Below are 13,439 nucleotides of genomic sequence, written 5' to 3'. Positions count from 1 at the left end.
TCTACAAAATCAAACTCTATCTTGGCTCCATAAGGTTCTTTCTGTGAGCCAATTAGCATTTTTAATGCACGCACGAGGACCAATCAGGATCAGCCTTTTTTGTCATATCGCCGGACTGCTCCGTTGACAGCGGGAAACACCAGGAAGACAAAAATCACACAAAATCAGAGTCGGCTAAATAATGCCGCACCACATAAAATTGAGGCGTATGAATGTGATGATTTAGAAGCATTTTTTGACATTGAGATGAAATGTTAAATTTTCTATCGTTGAAAAAGGAACAGTTATTTTAAAACAATTTTATATACTGTATCAAATGTGTGAACTAATTTTATTTGTGCATATAAAGTCAGTGAAATATTTTTCAGTGTTTATTAAACTCATTTGCTCATTGTCTGTTTTCTTTTAAAGTCTTTAAATTTAATATAAAGCCTTGAAGGGCAAACACTTAATTGAATTCATGGGACATTATTCAATAAATAAAGTTCAATAGTTTATATAAAGCATAAAATTTAGTAAATATTAGCATATTAATTAGATAAAATTAACAGCTGCACTGGACAAAATATTTAGCACAGCCTTGTATGCTTAATCTGAACAAGAAAACAATATTCATCCTATAACATGAAATGTTATAAAAAGCTAAAATTTACCTTTCGCAAGAATCAACAGTCACAACACCAATTTATATATTTTTGATTCTATTTCTGGAAAAATAATGCTTCAATAAATGGTCTGTCAGATAGAACCTTATAATTCGAAGTGGAAAATTACTTTTCAGAATAAGAAGGTTCTATTTGCATTTTCCAATTTGCAAATTTAAGAGAACTTTGATCATTTAAATTTAGAGTACATTTAGAGTCTTTGTTATGTTAATGTATGAAAGAGAACTGTTCCACACATATTGTTTGCTATACTAAATGCAAAAACTTTCAAGCTCAAAATCTCAAAATCATTTAGAACGCTGATAGAACCTTACAATTCCAAGGTGACTAAATGTATTTGGGTCTTAAACACACATGAATTGGACAGATTGAACCTGAAGTTGGTTTCATATTCACACGTTCGTTCAGTGCTTTGAATATTTGGTCAGAAATAACATACAAGTGTGACATCAAAACAACGTTAGCACTATTTAACTGACTATGAACATGGTTGTGCTTTGATATTTTTTGGCTGCTAATATCCTAATATATAATTTGCCTATTTAGAATTTGCAAATAATACATTTAAAAAAATATGATAATTAGGAAAAAGTGTAAATGTGCAAAATATAAAACCAACTTTAGCCTAATATTGGACAGCTACAGCAACAACACTTGTTACTACTGTAATCCTTAACTAACAACCAATAAGACATCAATTTCTCATATGACATGCACCATTTTATTTGGCATATTGGGAACTACCGCCAATTTTACTGTTGTAACAAAAATATTAGAATCTTAAACTTATTTATTTAATCTTAAAATTAAAATAAAAAGTCAAATGAAGATGTTTTTAATTATATATTTTCACCTAAGTAAATAAAATAGGCCACAACGTACTGCTCTCTATAGTACCTACCTGTAATCTTTAAACCTTACAAATGTAAACCCTCACAAACCCAGCCATAAAGAAAATATATTGTTTTGAACGCATAAAAGTAATATGGCTCACAATGCAAGTTATTTCCAAATGAATACATTCCCTGCATTACTGTCAATTGTCGTGCCGCTTACGTTTAACACACTGACAACAAACCCATACGAGTAACAAACTCGAGGTATTCACAAGCTTTTGCTAACATTTATCAGATGATTTACCTTGATCATCTGTGTCTGGATCTGAATCCTGCTCTGAATCGTCTCCATAAGCGGCTAGTGAAGAAATAAGTGCACTCTTTTTGCTGCTCGCCATGTTCAGCGCTGTCGCACGACAGTGACGTTACGGTCTATATCCGGTCTGCGCGTGCTCAGAGGCTTGAAACGAGCCGAACGGGTTGTTACTAAAAGAGATACAGCTGCGTCCGGAAGTTAACGAGAATTGTTTATAATACTGATTAAATTACCTAATAGTTTTATTTTAATAACATCTTTCCCTACCACAATACTAAACCCAACTCTTACTGTAATGAAAAAAAAACAGTAATTATACTGAAAATTATTCATACTATTTTTTAACTTACTAATTAAAATAGATTTTAAGAGCGCCTGCCCCTGGCACAACCCCAAACGCAACCTTCAAAGTAATTTAAAAATATAAATTATCGTTGTACAGTGTCACAGAAATTATGCTATGCTGACGTGAGTATCCGCAGCTGTATCCTATTTAAACTTTGCCGAAACTAACGTCGCTTAAAATACGCAAGCCTGTTTGGTTTCCATAGGTTACCACGACGCTTTTGGAAATTTCATACTGACGAGCAAACTTTTCTTGGGAGTTTACGCTTTAAAGTGAAACAGTAGTATCTGAATTGTGGTAATTATTGTGGTATCTATTACATATTTAAAGCGTAATCCGTAAATATAATGAAATTATAGTAAATATGCCACCCAAACGGAATAAAAGTAGTACTCCGTCCGGAGCAACTCCAACTGGGGCAGGCGCTGCTAACAAAAGCTGGGAGACTTCTCTTTCTGCGGCTGTATTTGAGGAGGTAAAATATAAATTACCTATATCATGTTAAAACTTTTGTTCTTCTTCAATAGCCTGTATTTTCTAGATCATCTAAGATATTTAATCTTTGTCCATGAAAATATATAACGTTAGTTTTAATAGTTTTTTTAATAGTAATATTGTTAATACTACAGTGTTATCATTCAATCAATTGATTAAAAACAAGAAATTATAAACAAATTACACAACTAAATCCTTAAAATATATAATACAAATAAATTTATAGTTGTCCGCGTTTCTGTCAGTCCTGTCACATCACATTTGCATTAAATTAATAATAAAATGCATGCAATACACCTATAAGCACGGAGACGGAGAAAAAGCTGACAGTGCTCAACGATGCATTCTATCATTGAATTGTATGTTTTTCTGAGGACGACAAGTCAGGCCCTGTCACCTTTTTTATAAATGAAAATGTTCGCTTCTGGTTGAATTTCTCCTATTTGACAGTGTTTATAACACCTTGTTAATACATTTTACAGCATATTGTAGAATTAACTATCACAAACTGATCAACTGTAACGTAATGCACTGAACTGTGATGTATGGTAGACATAATTTATATAGCTGTAGAAAATCTAATACTTTATTGGGTCATTTGTTGTATTATTACCACAGCTACTCTAATTATAGAGTAATTATTTAATACTACAACAGATTAAAACTTTACAATATTCAAAAACACTATAATATTTACTACAAATGACTATTGTTTTTTTATGTGGGCTTTTATTAATTAGTCATTTATTAAGCCTCATGTTGCTTAATGGCCGATTGAATGAAAAATTCTACTTTATACAATGCAAATTTTTTATATTTGCGTTAAAGGACTGGAAAATATTTTCTTCTCTTATTCATCTCTGACTCTAGAATGAGTGGAGGGCCAGTCTGTCTGTAGTGCAGGTGGAGAAAGCAGAGGACGAACAGCTCATCGGTTCCCTAGTGCAGGCGGTCCAACAGCCCATGCGCAGGCTCTTCAGTGTGCTGTCCTGGGAGGACACTCTAGAAAAGGTCTGAAATATAGTTCATGTCCAGTGATTATTCATGTCCAAGAGTAACTATATTTTATTACATGTTAAAAAAAAAAAAAAAAATGAATCAGCTGCTGTTTTTGTGACGCAGATCAATGAACTGGGAAACCCAAAGACAAGAAAAACCAAAGATGTTCCCATGTTTTTTGAGGTGGGTAAACATTAGAGTTACAGTCACTGGCCATTTTATTAGGTATTCGTGATTGCTAACAATTGTTCATGCAAATCACATAGCAGCAAAAAATGCATTTATGCACAGAGATGGATGTTCTGCTAAAGTTCAAAATAAATATCAGATCGGCAATAAGTCATTTTATATACATTTAATTTAATAATTTAATATAAACATTTAATAATAAATGTTGCCTTGTTGTTGGTACCGGACGGGCTGTTCTAACTTCTGAGTATTTCACAAATGTTGAGTCTGCTGTGAATTTACAGAGACTAGTAAAGATATGTGGGCAAAACCGATAGAAAGGCAAAGGTTGCAGTACTAAAAAAACTACTGGTTACAACTGAGGTCTACAGAAGAGCATCTCTGGATGCATAATATGCCTCCAACTTTGAAGCAGATGAGCAACAGCAGCAAAGTCCACACCGATCCCATTCTTAGCTAAAAAACAGAAAACAAGGCTACGATTCAGATTTGTGCACAAAAATTGAACAACAGATTGAACATAAAATTGAAAATAATTTCCTGGTCTACTGAGTCTCAATTTCTGCTGAGACAGTCAGATGGTAGGGTTAGAATTAGGTGTAACCAACGTAAAATCATGTATCTGCATTGTAATAAAGATATTGTTCACCCCAAATGAAAATGTATTCACCATTTACACTCCCTCTTGTGGTTCCAACCAATTATGACAACTTACTTTTTTCCACTTACCACAAAAGAAGATATTTTTTAAATTGTTGGATATTGATAGCACTTTGAAGAAAAAAATACTATGTTAGTCAACAATTTGCAACTTTTTTCAAAATGTATATATTTTTTGTTTTTTAGAAGACAGAAACTCAAACATGTTTCGTACAAGTGGAGAGTCAGTAAATGATGAACTAAGAATTTTCATTTTTAGGTAAACTAACCTTTTAATGGTTCATGGCTGCTGCTGGTAGTTTTATGGTGTGTGTGTGGGATATTTATAGGCACACTTTGCTACCAGTTGTACATTGTTTATACAGAGTATTATTGCTGCCATGTCAATCTATTTATGATGACCATAGTAGATCTTGTTATGGCTACTTCCAGCAGTATAACAAAGCATGTCACGAAGCTCAAATCATCACAAACTGGATTTCTGAGCATGACAATAAGTTCATTGCTGAAATAACCTACACAAATCTCATAATCATTACCAAAATCTCATATTATTTTGTTCATGCATGGTTTCAGCATTATGTAAATTGTTGTTCTTTAGGTGACGGAAGTTGCAAAGGCTGTGATGGATGCTGGAGAGGAAATGACTGTGGATCTAATAGCAAAATTAATAAAATTCCATCTTCTGATCATCAAAAACACTGACGTTACAAGGAGGGCCTCTGAGCAAAAAGTGAGACTGATTTAAAAAAGATTGCAATTTGTTATAGTATATTGTGTCATTATTCTTTATGATGAAGAAATTTACACTGGATTTCTGCTGTATAATACAAAACAACTTTCTGCACACTGATAACTGATAGTGTTTAAATTATTGAGAATAATAGTGTATGCAACAAATATCTAAAACAGGCATGTCCAAGCTCGGTCCTGGAGGGCCAGTGTCCTGCAAAGTTTAGTTCCAACCCCAGTCAGACACACCTGGGCTAGCTAATCAAGTTCTTACCAGGCTTTCTAGAAACATCTTTGCAGGTGTGTTGAGGCAAGTTGGAGCTAAAATCTGCAGGTCATCGGCCCTCCAGGATCAAGTTTGGACACCCCTGATCTATAACATGCCTGAGAAGTTATGTTTTTCTTTAATTGAGTTAAAGATTACATATTTATTTAGCAATAAATTAATTCTAATCTACAGTAGAAGAGTGTGCTTATGTTTTTTTTATTAACTATTTCTTAGATATATAGTAACACAGAATATGAATATTTCAGGCCGTAGAGGAGAATGCTCATGTTAAAGTAGGACTGAATTCTGCCAATAAAGATCAGGGAGGTAAAGGAGCAGCAAAGGGGAAAAAAGTGGCTGACATTCCAGTTCCAACCAAAGACACCAAACTCAAACGCAGGGGGGAGGAGGAAAACACAATCAAATATATAGGTGAGGCATGACCACAGTTAACTAACCACCTTTATCAAAAAAACAAGTCTGGTTTTGCATTGTTTATAGTGTTTTAATGTTCTCTTTAAACATGTCTGTCTAGATGATGAGCCTGATGATGGTCCACAGCAATACATCCTGATAGTGGGATTCTATGAACCCCTTCTGATTGCAGTGCTGGACTCAATGGGTATCCATGTGTCCAATGTTATTAAACTGGGTTTACAGAGAGATGAACATTCAGAGGCTCTAGAGGACACAGAGGCAGAGGAGGATCACCAGTCAAATGAAGACCAGGGCAAGATATTGTTTTTACATATATATGTTCTGTTATAAATAACACAGTGCATGGAGAATGCTGGATTTGGTATTGTGATGTAGTTGAGAAGGCTATTTTACATTTGTGTGCATTTAAAAGATTCTCATTTTAACATTTCATGTGTACAGAAGTTGAGACTCTGAAGCAAAAAAGACAGCAGGAGCTAGATGTTTTCTGGAAGCAGTTGGATCAAGTCTTGAACAGTGAGAATATGGGATCCAGACTCAGTCATGTGGCCAGGTTGAACTATTGTGTGAAGAGCCAGCTGCTACCCCAGGCTAAGTGTAACACTGAAGCAATGGAAAATAGAGATCAAGTACACATTTTTTGAACCACATACACTGTTAAAAAAGTTCTAAAAGCTGTTTTTTGCAGCAATGCCATGGAATCCATTTTGATTCCCAAATGAACCTTTCAGTCAGAGTTCTTAAAAGAACAAGAACATTTAAATGATCTAAAGGCCCTTTTTCAACTTTGAAACCATTTGTGGAATGAAAATATTCTATAGATGTCAATGAAACCGCAATTGCCAATAAATAAAGCTTATATATGATTTTATAATAACAATAATTAATTTTGTTGCAATGAGTTAAGCCCTTCTCCAGATCATTGTATGTGAAGTAATACAGACATTTCTACATTATGACGTTTTGATTCCATCTGTCATCCTCTACTGTCTGTAGCTGGCATTTGGAGCTGCTATATTTGAAGGGGTGGCATGTTTGGTGTATGACAGCCTGGACTGGAGGAGACAGTACTGCCATTATCTCAGCAGCATGAGGCTGATTCAAGTGCCAGCAGCCTGCAAATCCGGCAGTCCCATCCAGCAGTCCCGACCACAGAGCTCCACTGAGGTATACAACCACCGTTACTAGTAGTAGTGCTGGTAACTTATAATGTAATCTAATGTGAATTTATATTGTGCACTTTATTGTGTATGTACACCCAAAGCGCTTCACAATCGTAAGGTGGGGTTTGTCTCTCCATACCACCACCATTGTGCAGCATCCACTTGGATGATGTGACGGCAACCACAGGACAATGGTGCTAGTGCACTCACCACACATCAGCTATTAATGGAGTGGAGAGACATAGAGACAAATTTGGTGGATGGGGATGATTGGGAGGCCACGATTGGTAAGGGCAGATGGAGAGAATTTGGCCAGGACACCAGGTTTACACCCCTACTCTTTACAAGAAGTGCCATGGGATATTTAATGACCACAAAGAACCTCAGTTTAACATCTCATCCCAAAGACAACAGCACCCACTGGCAGTAAAGTGTCCCCTTCACTTTACTGAGGCATTAGGACTCTCACAGACTGCAGGTTGAGTGCCCCCTGCTGGCCTCACTAACACCACTTCCAACAGCAACCTTGTTTTGCAATGTGGTCCCCTATCTAAGTACTGACCAGGCTCAGCTTAGCTTCAGTGAGTAACCGGTCTTGGGCTGCAGGGTGACATGGCTGATTAGACATTTCTCAGATTACTTGGCAGGATGTACTTGTTTCTTGTTGCTGATATTTGAAATTGATTATGTTTTAGGTTGTACAAACACCAAGGAAGAAAGTAGCGTCAGAGGAAGATCCTGGTATAAGACAAGGTACACTGATTCTCAACTTTGGTTTATATAGTACTTGATTAACAATTAATACATGTTAATACATGGCCACACTGGTGATTAAATCCTAAAGGTCAAAACAATAAAAGTGGAATGCAGCTTTAATTATTTTCCATGTGTTAGAATTAGACCTGTTTATGTATATGTATATACGTTATGTCATCTTTAAATTGTAAAAGCAAAACTCAAAAAATAAATATTCAAAAAAAAAAAAAGAATTTGACCTGTTTAATTTTAACTAGTAAAAATAATGACTATCATTCACATTTTTTAAACACAGTTAATAGAAGACAGCCATTACAAAGTAATTTAGTGTAACAATAGTTTTTATATCAAAACATTTGACAGGCATGTTTAGAACAAGAAAGACTTTAATAAACTCAAATTTATTATGACACTGATTAAATGTAATTACAAACTTAATGTTGGGATTTTTAATAATTTCAATAAAGAATCATTTAGTATGTTTGCTTATAATCGTTCATTCAATTTCCTTCGGCTTAGTCCCTTTATTCATTAAGGAATTACCACAGTGGAAGTAACCACCAACTTATCCAACATATGTTTTACACAGCGGATGCTCTTCCAGCTGCAACCCAGTACTGGATCATACACTCATTCACACACATACACTATGGCCAATTTAGTTTATTCAATTCACCTATAGCGCATGTCTTTGGATTGTGAACCCACGTGAACATGGGGAGAACATGCAAACTCCACACAGAAATGCCAACTGATCCAGCTGGGACTCGAACCAGCTACTTTCTTGCTGTGAGGTGACGGTGCTTACCACTGAGCCACCGTGTCGCCTTACTTATACTCATTGATATGTTTTTCATTTACATCGAATGATGATAGAACTTTGATTTACAGATATTTGGATGTTCTTCTTGCATTTTTTAATTTTTCATATGATACAGACACAAAATTGTATTATTTATTAAATTAAATGAAACTTAACCATTGTGTTTCTTTCACAGAACCAGAATCTCCTGTTCTGAGCACAGAGGTTGATATGAGATACTACTGTGACCTACTGAACAGGGTTCCTGCTGAAATCACATCTGTACCACTTATATTACACTGCATGCTGGAGCAGGTGAGGGAAATTTTACAATGACAACAATCGACTTCAAAGAGATATATTTTCAATGCATTGAGAATGTGAGTGCACAAAATAAAGTCCAAAGAGCTTTATATCTAATCATAAAACTAAGCTGCAACATCTGTGCACTGGCTTTATGATCAAATGGGTAAACATGCAATACTAGAGACACACTGTTCACAAGTGATTTCTTTGAAAATGTGGCTGGTAAACTTGTCCTGTGACTTCCTGTGTGATGTTTAGGTTTTAGCCTCAGAACAGGAAACCAAAGCAGGATTGTGTGATTCAGAGGAGCGCTTTAATAGATCAGACCAAGATATCATGAGTTACATGCTCTCATCTGTGCTGAGTCTGCCACAGGACGAAGAGCAAAAGAAGGTAAATAAATTGCCTAAATGAATCTCATTATTAGTACAACAACCATAACAAATAAAAGTGGGTTTCAAAATCGATCTATAATTGCCATAAAATCTATTTGTGCAATGGCAGGAATTAATGAAGGATCTAGGGATGAAGGACAGCTCCATAAGTACTAATCAGAAATGCAGAAACACTCTCCTAATCAATCACCATGATGAGAGAGCAAGGAGACTCCAACCACTTCCTGTGAGCATGTGAATGCACAAAATGACATTATAAAAATGAATACGAGCCCTGTTTACATCTATTAAGATTCACTTTCGCCAGTTGTGAACAAAACCAGATGCTAATAGGGTCTAAAATTGCTTGAGCTTATAGTTTTTTTATCAACTACACTGTAAAAAACAACAACTCAAAATTGTAAGGCAACTTGCTGCAGAGCTTATTTCAGTTGACTTCACTTTCAACCCAAGTACTGCACCTGACTCAATTTAAGTTGAGTAAGCTCAAAAGGTTGGTTGAAGCTAATGCTGGTTGCCTTAAAATTTTAAGTTGAGTCAACTTTTTTTTTTTTTTACAGTGTATCAGATGTAGTTGAAATCATATTTGATCAAATTGCTATCATATGAAAAGCGTAAATTGAACAGTTGAACAGCCACAAAAGGTCACCTCTTCTCCACCTGCTGACCTAACATGGTTGGTATTGGACATGTTGTGAGAGTGCGCCAGACTAGTTATTCTACTATGTTGTGGTGAACCAAAACACAAAGTAATATGAGCAGCTTAATAGTGCAACAACTCATGCTTTGCATTGAGCCCTCTTATGAAAGTGAAATATGGCGTGAAAACTTTGAGCACAAATGCTCAGAAGAATGCATGGTATACTAGTTGGAAACAGTAATAAGTCTCAAATGAAAATGAATTTAATGCAAGATGTAAACAGGGCTTTGCTTGCAAACACAAATGTCAACGATACATGTTTGAAAGGACATTCAAAAGTTTGTTTCTTGAATACACTGATTCTATTTTAACCCTACTGCAATATATTTAATATGCAAATTTCGAAGGCCTTAAAATTTTCAACATGATTAAAACATTTTTGAAAAACCTGATGATGAATGTGATCTGCTTCATGCCTCCTGTTTACCAGTTGACAGTTTATGCTATCATGCTAAAAGGCTTTGAGTATCATTCTATTACAGCCCTCAGTTATTGATACATTACATGTGCTTTACTGATTTGAATGCAGGAATAATACGTTTTATCATTGGTACATTTCTCCTGATCATTCGTTGAGTCGCTACATTAAATTGCACATTTTAGATTAGGGTTAAATTGGGGTCATTAAAAGAATAGGAGCTCCATATTTTTTTATAATAAATGATAAAGAGTGATGCAACAAATATAATGCTAAACATAAATACATATGCAAGGTGCAATACACGGTTTAAAAAAAAAGGTATTTGTGTGTATGTTAGGCTTAAAGCAGGCATATTTAGCTCTCAAATGTAAAGGGTGTGCAAATCCATATGAATACTATGGGTAAATGAATTCCTCAGGTCCTGGATGACTTTGATGTAATCAAAACTGAAGCAGACATCATGAAACAAAGCCATGAGTGGACCAGCCTGATGTCTAGACATACAGAAAGCACTACTGATCGACTGACCAGAGCACAGGAACTACTGCACTTCTGCACTGATGGTGAGGAGAAAAAAAAATAAACGGTTTATTATTATTATTATTAAATGTATCTATATTTCCAGAGTCTACAAGCTGGTCTGAACTTCAGAGGCTTCTACAACTGTTTGTGTTTGAGAGCATGCCTTTAACTACAGTCGACGAGAGTGGCTGTATTAACAGATCTCAATCACACCCTCCAAACCCCACACCATGGGACAAACCTTTTGAATTCGCCAAACAGCTCTACTGGAGCAAAAACAGGATAGCAGGTTTGTACAGATTGTACACCCCCTATTTTGATTGGCTAGTTTGACAGGAAAGCTGTGTGCCCATTAATATAAAGTTCTGCATGTGCGTTTGAAAGCTTGCATACTTTAATTAGGTATTTAGGACAAAAAATCTTAAATACTCAGTACATATCAAAGTAGGGCGACATGGTGGCTTAGTAGTTAGCACTGTTGCCTCACAGCAAAAAGGTTGCTGACTAGAGTCCCGGCTGGGTCAGTTGGCATTTTTGTGTGGAGTTTACATGTTCTCTACGTGTTCACATGGGTTTTCTCTGGGTGCTCTGCTTTCCCGCACAGTTCAAAGACATGCAGTATAGGTGGACTGAATAAACTAAATTGGCCATAGTGTATGTGTGTGAATGTGAGAGTGTTTGGATGTTTCCCAGTACTGGGTTGCAGCTGGAGGCGCATCCGCTGTGTAAAACATATGCTGGATAAGTTGGTGGTTCATTCCGCTGTGGCGACCCCTGATGAATAAAGGAACTAAGCCGAAGGAAAACGAGTGAATGCATATCAAAGTATTTGCAATAAAAGGCAAAGAAATAGTGACTACATAACAAATAGAGTCAATCACACTGGTGCAGTGCGACATTTAGGTAGAATTTGTCAAAATAAATACATTTGATTTAAAACTATATAAAAAAGAAAATAAATTTGTGATAAAATGATGTAAACAGTACCAAGTTCTTATTGATGCTGTCTGGAACTTCAGTAAAAATGAAAGTTCATCTAATTGTACATAACTTTGGGTTGAGAAGGAAAGTAATGCAAAAAAAGACAACTTAGCACTGTACGCTGTCTTCAGAGCATCTTTACACTGTAAAAATGCTCCTTTTACTTAGATTTTTTGTCTTGTTTCTAGTCTATATATCTAAAAATTCTTAAATCAAGAAGAATTTTCTAGACAAGCAAATCATATTGTCTTGTTTTAGGAAATAATAATCCGAAATTAAGTGAGATTTTCCTTAAAACAAGCAAAATAATCATTTATCAAAAGGAAAAACTAGATTATTTTTCTTACCCCATTGGAAGATTATTTTGCTTGTTTTAAAGAAAAACATCTAATTTTGGCATATTATTTCTTAAACAAGGCAATATGTTTTGCTTGCCTAGAAAATGTTTCTTGATTAAAGAATTTTTTAGATATTTGGACTAAAAAGAAGACAAAAAATAAAAGAAAAGCATTTTTTTGCAGTGTATGATTTTGTTTCGTCATAGTCCTGCATTTTCCTCTTTTGTTATTTATCTAATGCAGACTTTAACATGATCCTAAACGTGATCCTCTGTGGAGGTGGAGTTTAGCCACATAATTACATAATAAATACGCACATTCCACAACCTGTTGTTTGTGACCCCTTTAAATACAAAACAAATATTTGACAAATCTTTAAAGCCTTTTTCCATTTTTTTATTTTATAGGATCAGCAAAACGCAGTGCTGAGAATGATGAACAAATGGTATGATTAATGTTTTGAAACCAAAAGTTGACATTTCTATAAATACACTACACATTTATCTCTGCACTATCATGAGAAATCAATTGATTTATAATATCCTATAAACTGATTATAAAAAGGGTAATGAAGTGACCCTGACAGACCTCCAGGAGACACTGATTCGCCAACTGGAAGACTATAACTTTGCAGAGAAGCACAGTGCTGATGTTTTTCCCCAGGTAACAATTTTCAAAACACTATTTTTAATATTACTTTTAAAATCTATAAAAAAATTAATTACACATGAGTGTTTCTCTTTCAGGTCCTCCAATCTGCTTCTGAAATATATAGATGTGTGGACACATTTCAGTGTAGCAGAGACAACGCCATATATGTCATCTGCCACAATCCAATGAGCCCACAGAGGAGCTGCAAAGAATTCTGGGAAGGATCACTTCACACAGATGTGGGCTTCAGGTACTTTCTCTCTTCTTTGACATTACAAAATTATTTCAAAATTGATTTGCTATGTAATGACAATTTAGAATTAATTAGAATTTGAATAAATAATTTCTAATAACTAATTCATATTCTAAGAAATAATAATAGTACATACATTTTTAATATTTATTTTGCAAGATACAAGTATTCCTGTTGAACTGCAATTTTTAAAGGCTTAAATAGGCA

The 13,439-nt window shown here is 35.0% G+C and overlaps 2 protein-coding genes across 6 annotated transcripts in view; one reads left to right on the top strand and one right to left on the bottom strand.

The window, feature by feature from the left end:
• Positions 1–1,933, bottom strand: part of sap30bp (SAP30 binding protein) — a 33,526-nt gene extending 31,593 nt beyond the window's left edge. The window contains exon 1 of one of the 2 annotated variants that reach the window (XR_015496841.1): positions 1,806–1,919. Coding sequence is in view for 1 of the 2 variants with exons in the window: in NM_199565.2 (NP_955859.2) it covers positions 1,806–1,899 (94 nt within the window). In the remaining variant the exon portion in view is untranslated. 2 annotated transcript variants of the gene reach the window in all.
• Positions 1,934–2,366: 433 nt separating this feature from the next.
• spag17 (sperm associated antigen 17) overlaps positions 2,367–13,439 on the top strand; it is a 49,570-nt gene continuing 38,497 nt past the window's right edge. For all 4 annotated transcript variants that reach the window (XR_015497605.1, XR_015497606.1, XM_087264326.1 and 1 more), the window contains exons 1-17: positions 2,367–2,638; positions 3,529–3,669; positions 3,781–3,840; positions 5,108–5,239; positions 5,773–5,938; positions 6,042–6,236; positions 6,386–6,573; positions 6,941–7,111; positions 7,803–7,860; positions 8,862–8,980; positions 9,230–9,364; positions 9,476–9,592; positions 10,906–11,050; positions 11,113–11,298; positions 12,736–12,773; positions 12,893–12,991; positions 13,075–13,229. Coding sequence is in view for 2 of the 4 variants with exons in the window: in XM_087264326.1 (XP_087120452.1) it covers positions 2,528–2,638; positions 3,529–3,669; positions 3,781–3,840; positions 5,108–5,239; positions 5,773–5,938; positions 6,042–6,236; positions 6,386–6,573; positions 6,941–7,111; positions 7,803–7,860; positions 8,862–8,980; positions 9,230–9,364; positions 9,476–9,592; positions 10,906–11,050; positions 11,113–11,298; positions 12,736–12,773; positions 12,893–12,991; positions 13,075–13,229 (2,216 nt within the window). In the remaining 2 variants the exon portion in view is untranslated. The remainder of the gene's footprint in view (positions 2,639–3,528; positions 3,670–3,780; positions 3,841–5,107; positions 5,240–5,772; positions 5,939–6,041; positions 6,237–6,385; positions 6,574–6,940; positions 7,112–7,802; positions 7,861–8,861; positions 8,981–9,229; positions 9,365–9,475; positions 9,593–10,905; positions 11,051–11,112; positions 11,299–12,735; positions 12,774–12,892; positions 12,992–13,074; positions 13,230–13,439) is intronic.

Source organism: Danio rerio, chromosome 8 (genome assembly GCF_052040795.2).
Source record: "Danio rerio strain M-AB ecotype USA chromosome 8, GRCz13ab, whole genome shotgun sequence".
Lineage (NCBI taxonomy): Eukaryota > Metazoa > Chordata > Actinopteri > Cypriniformes > Danionidae > Danio > Danio rerio.
Note: the sequence above shows the minus strand (reverse complement) of the source record. Positions and strands in the feature narration are given on the sequence as shown.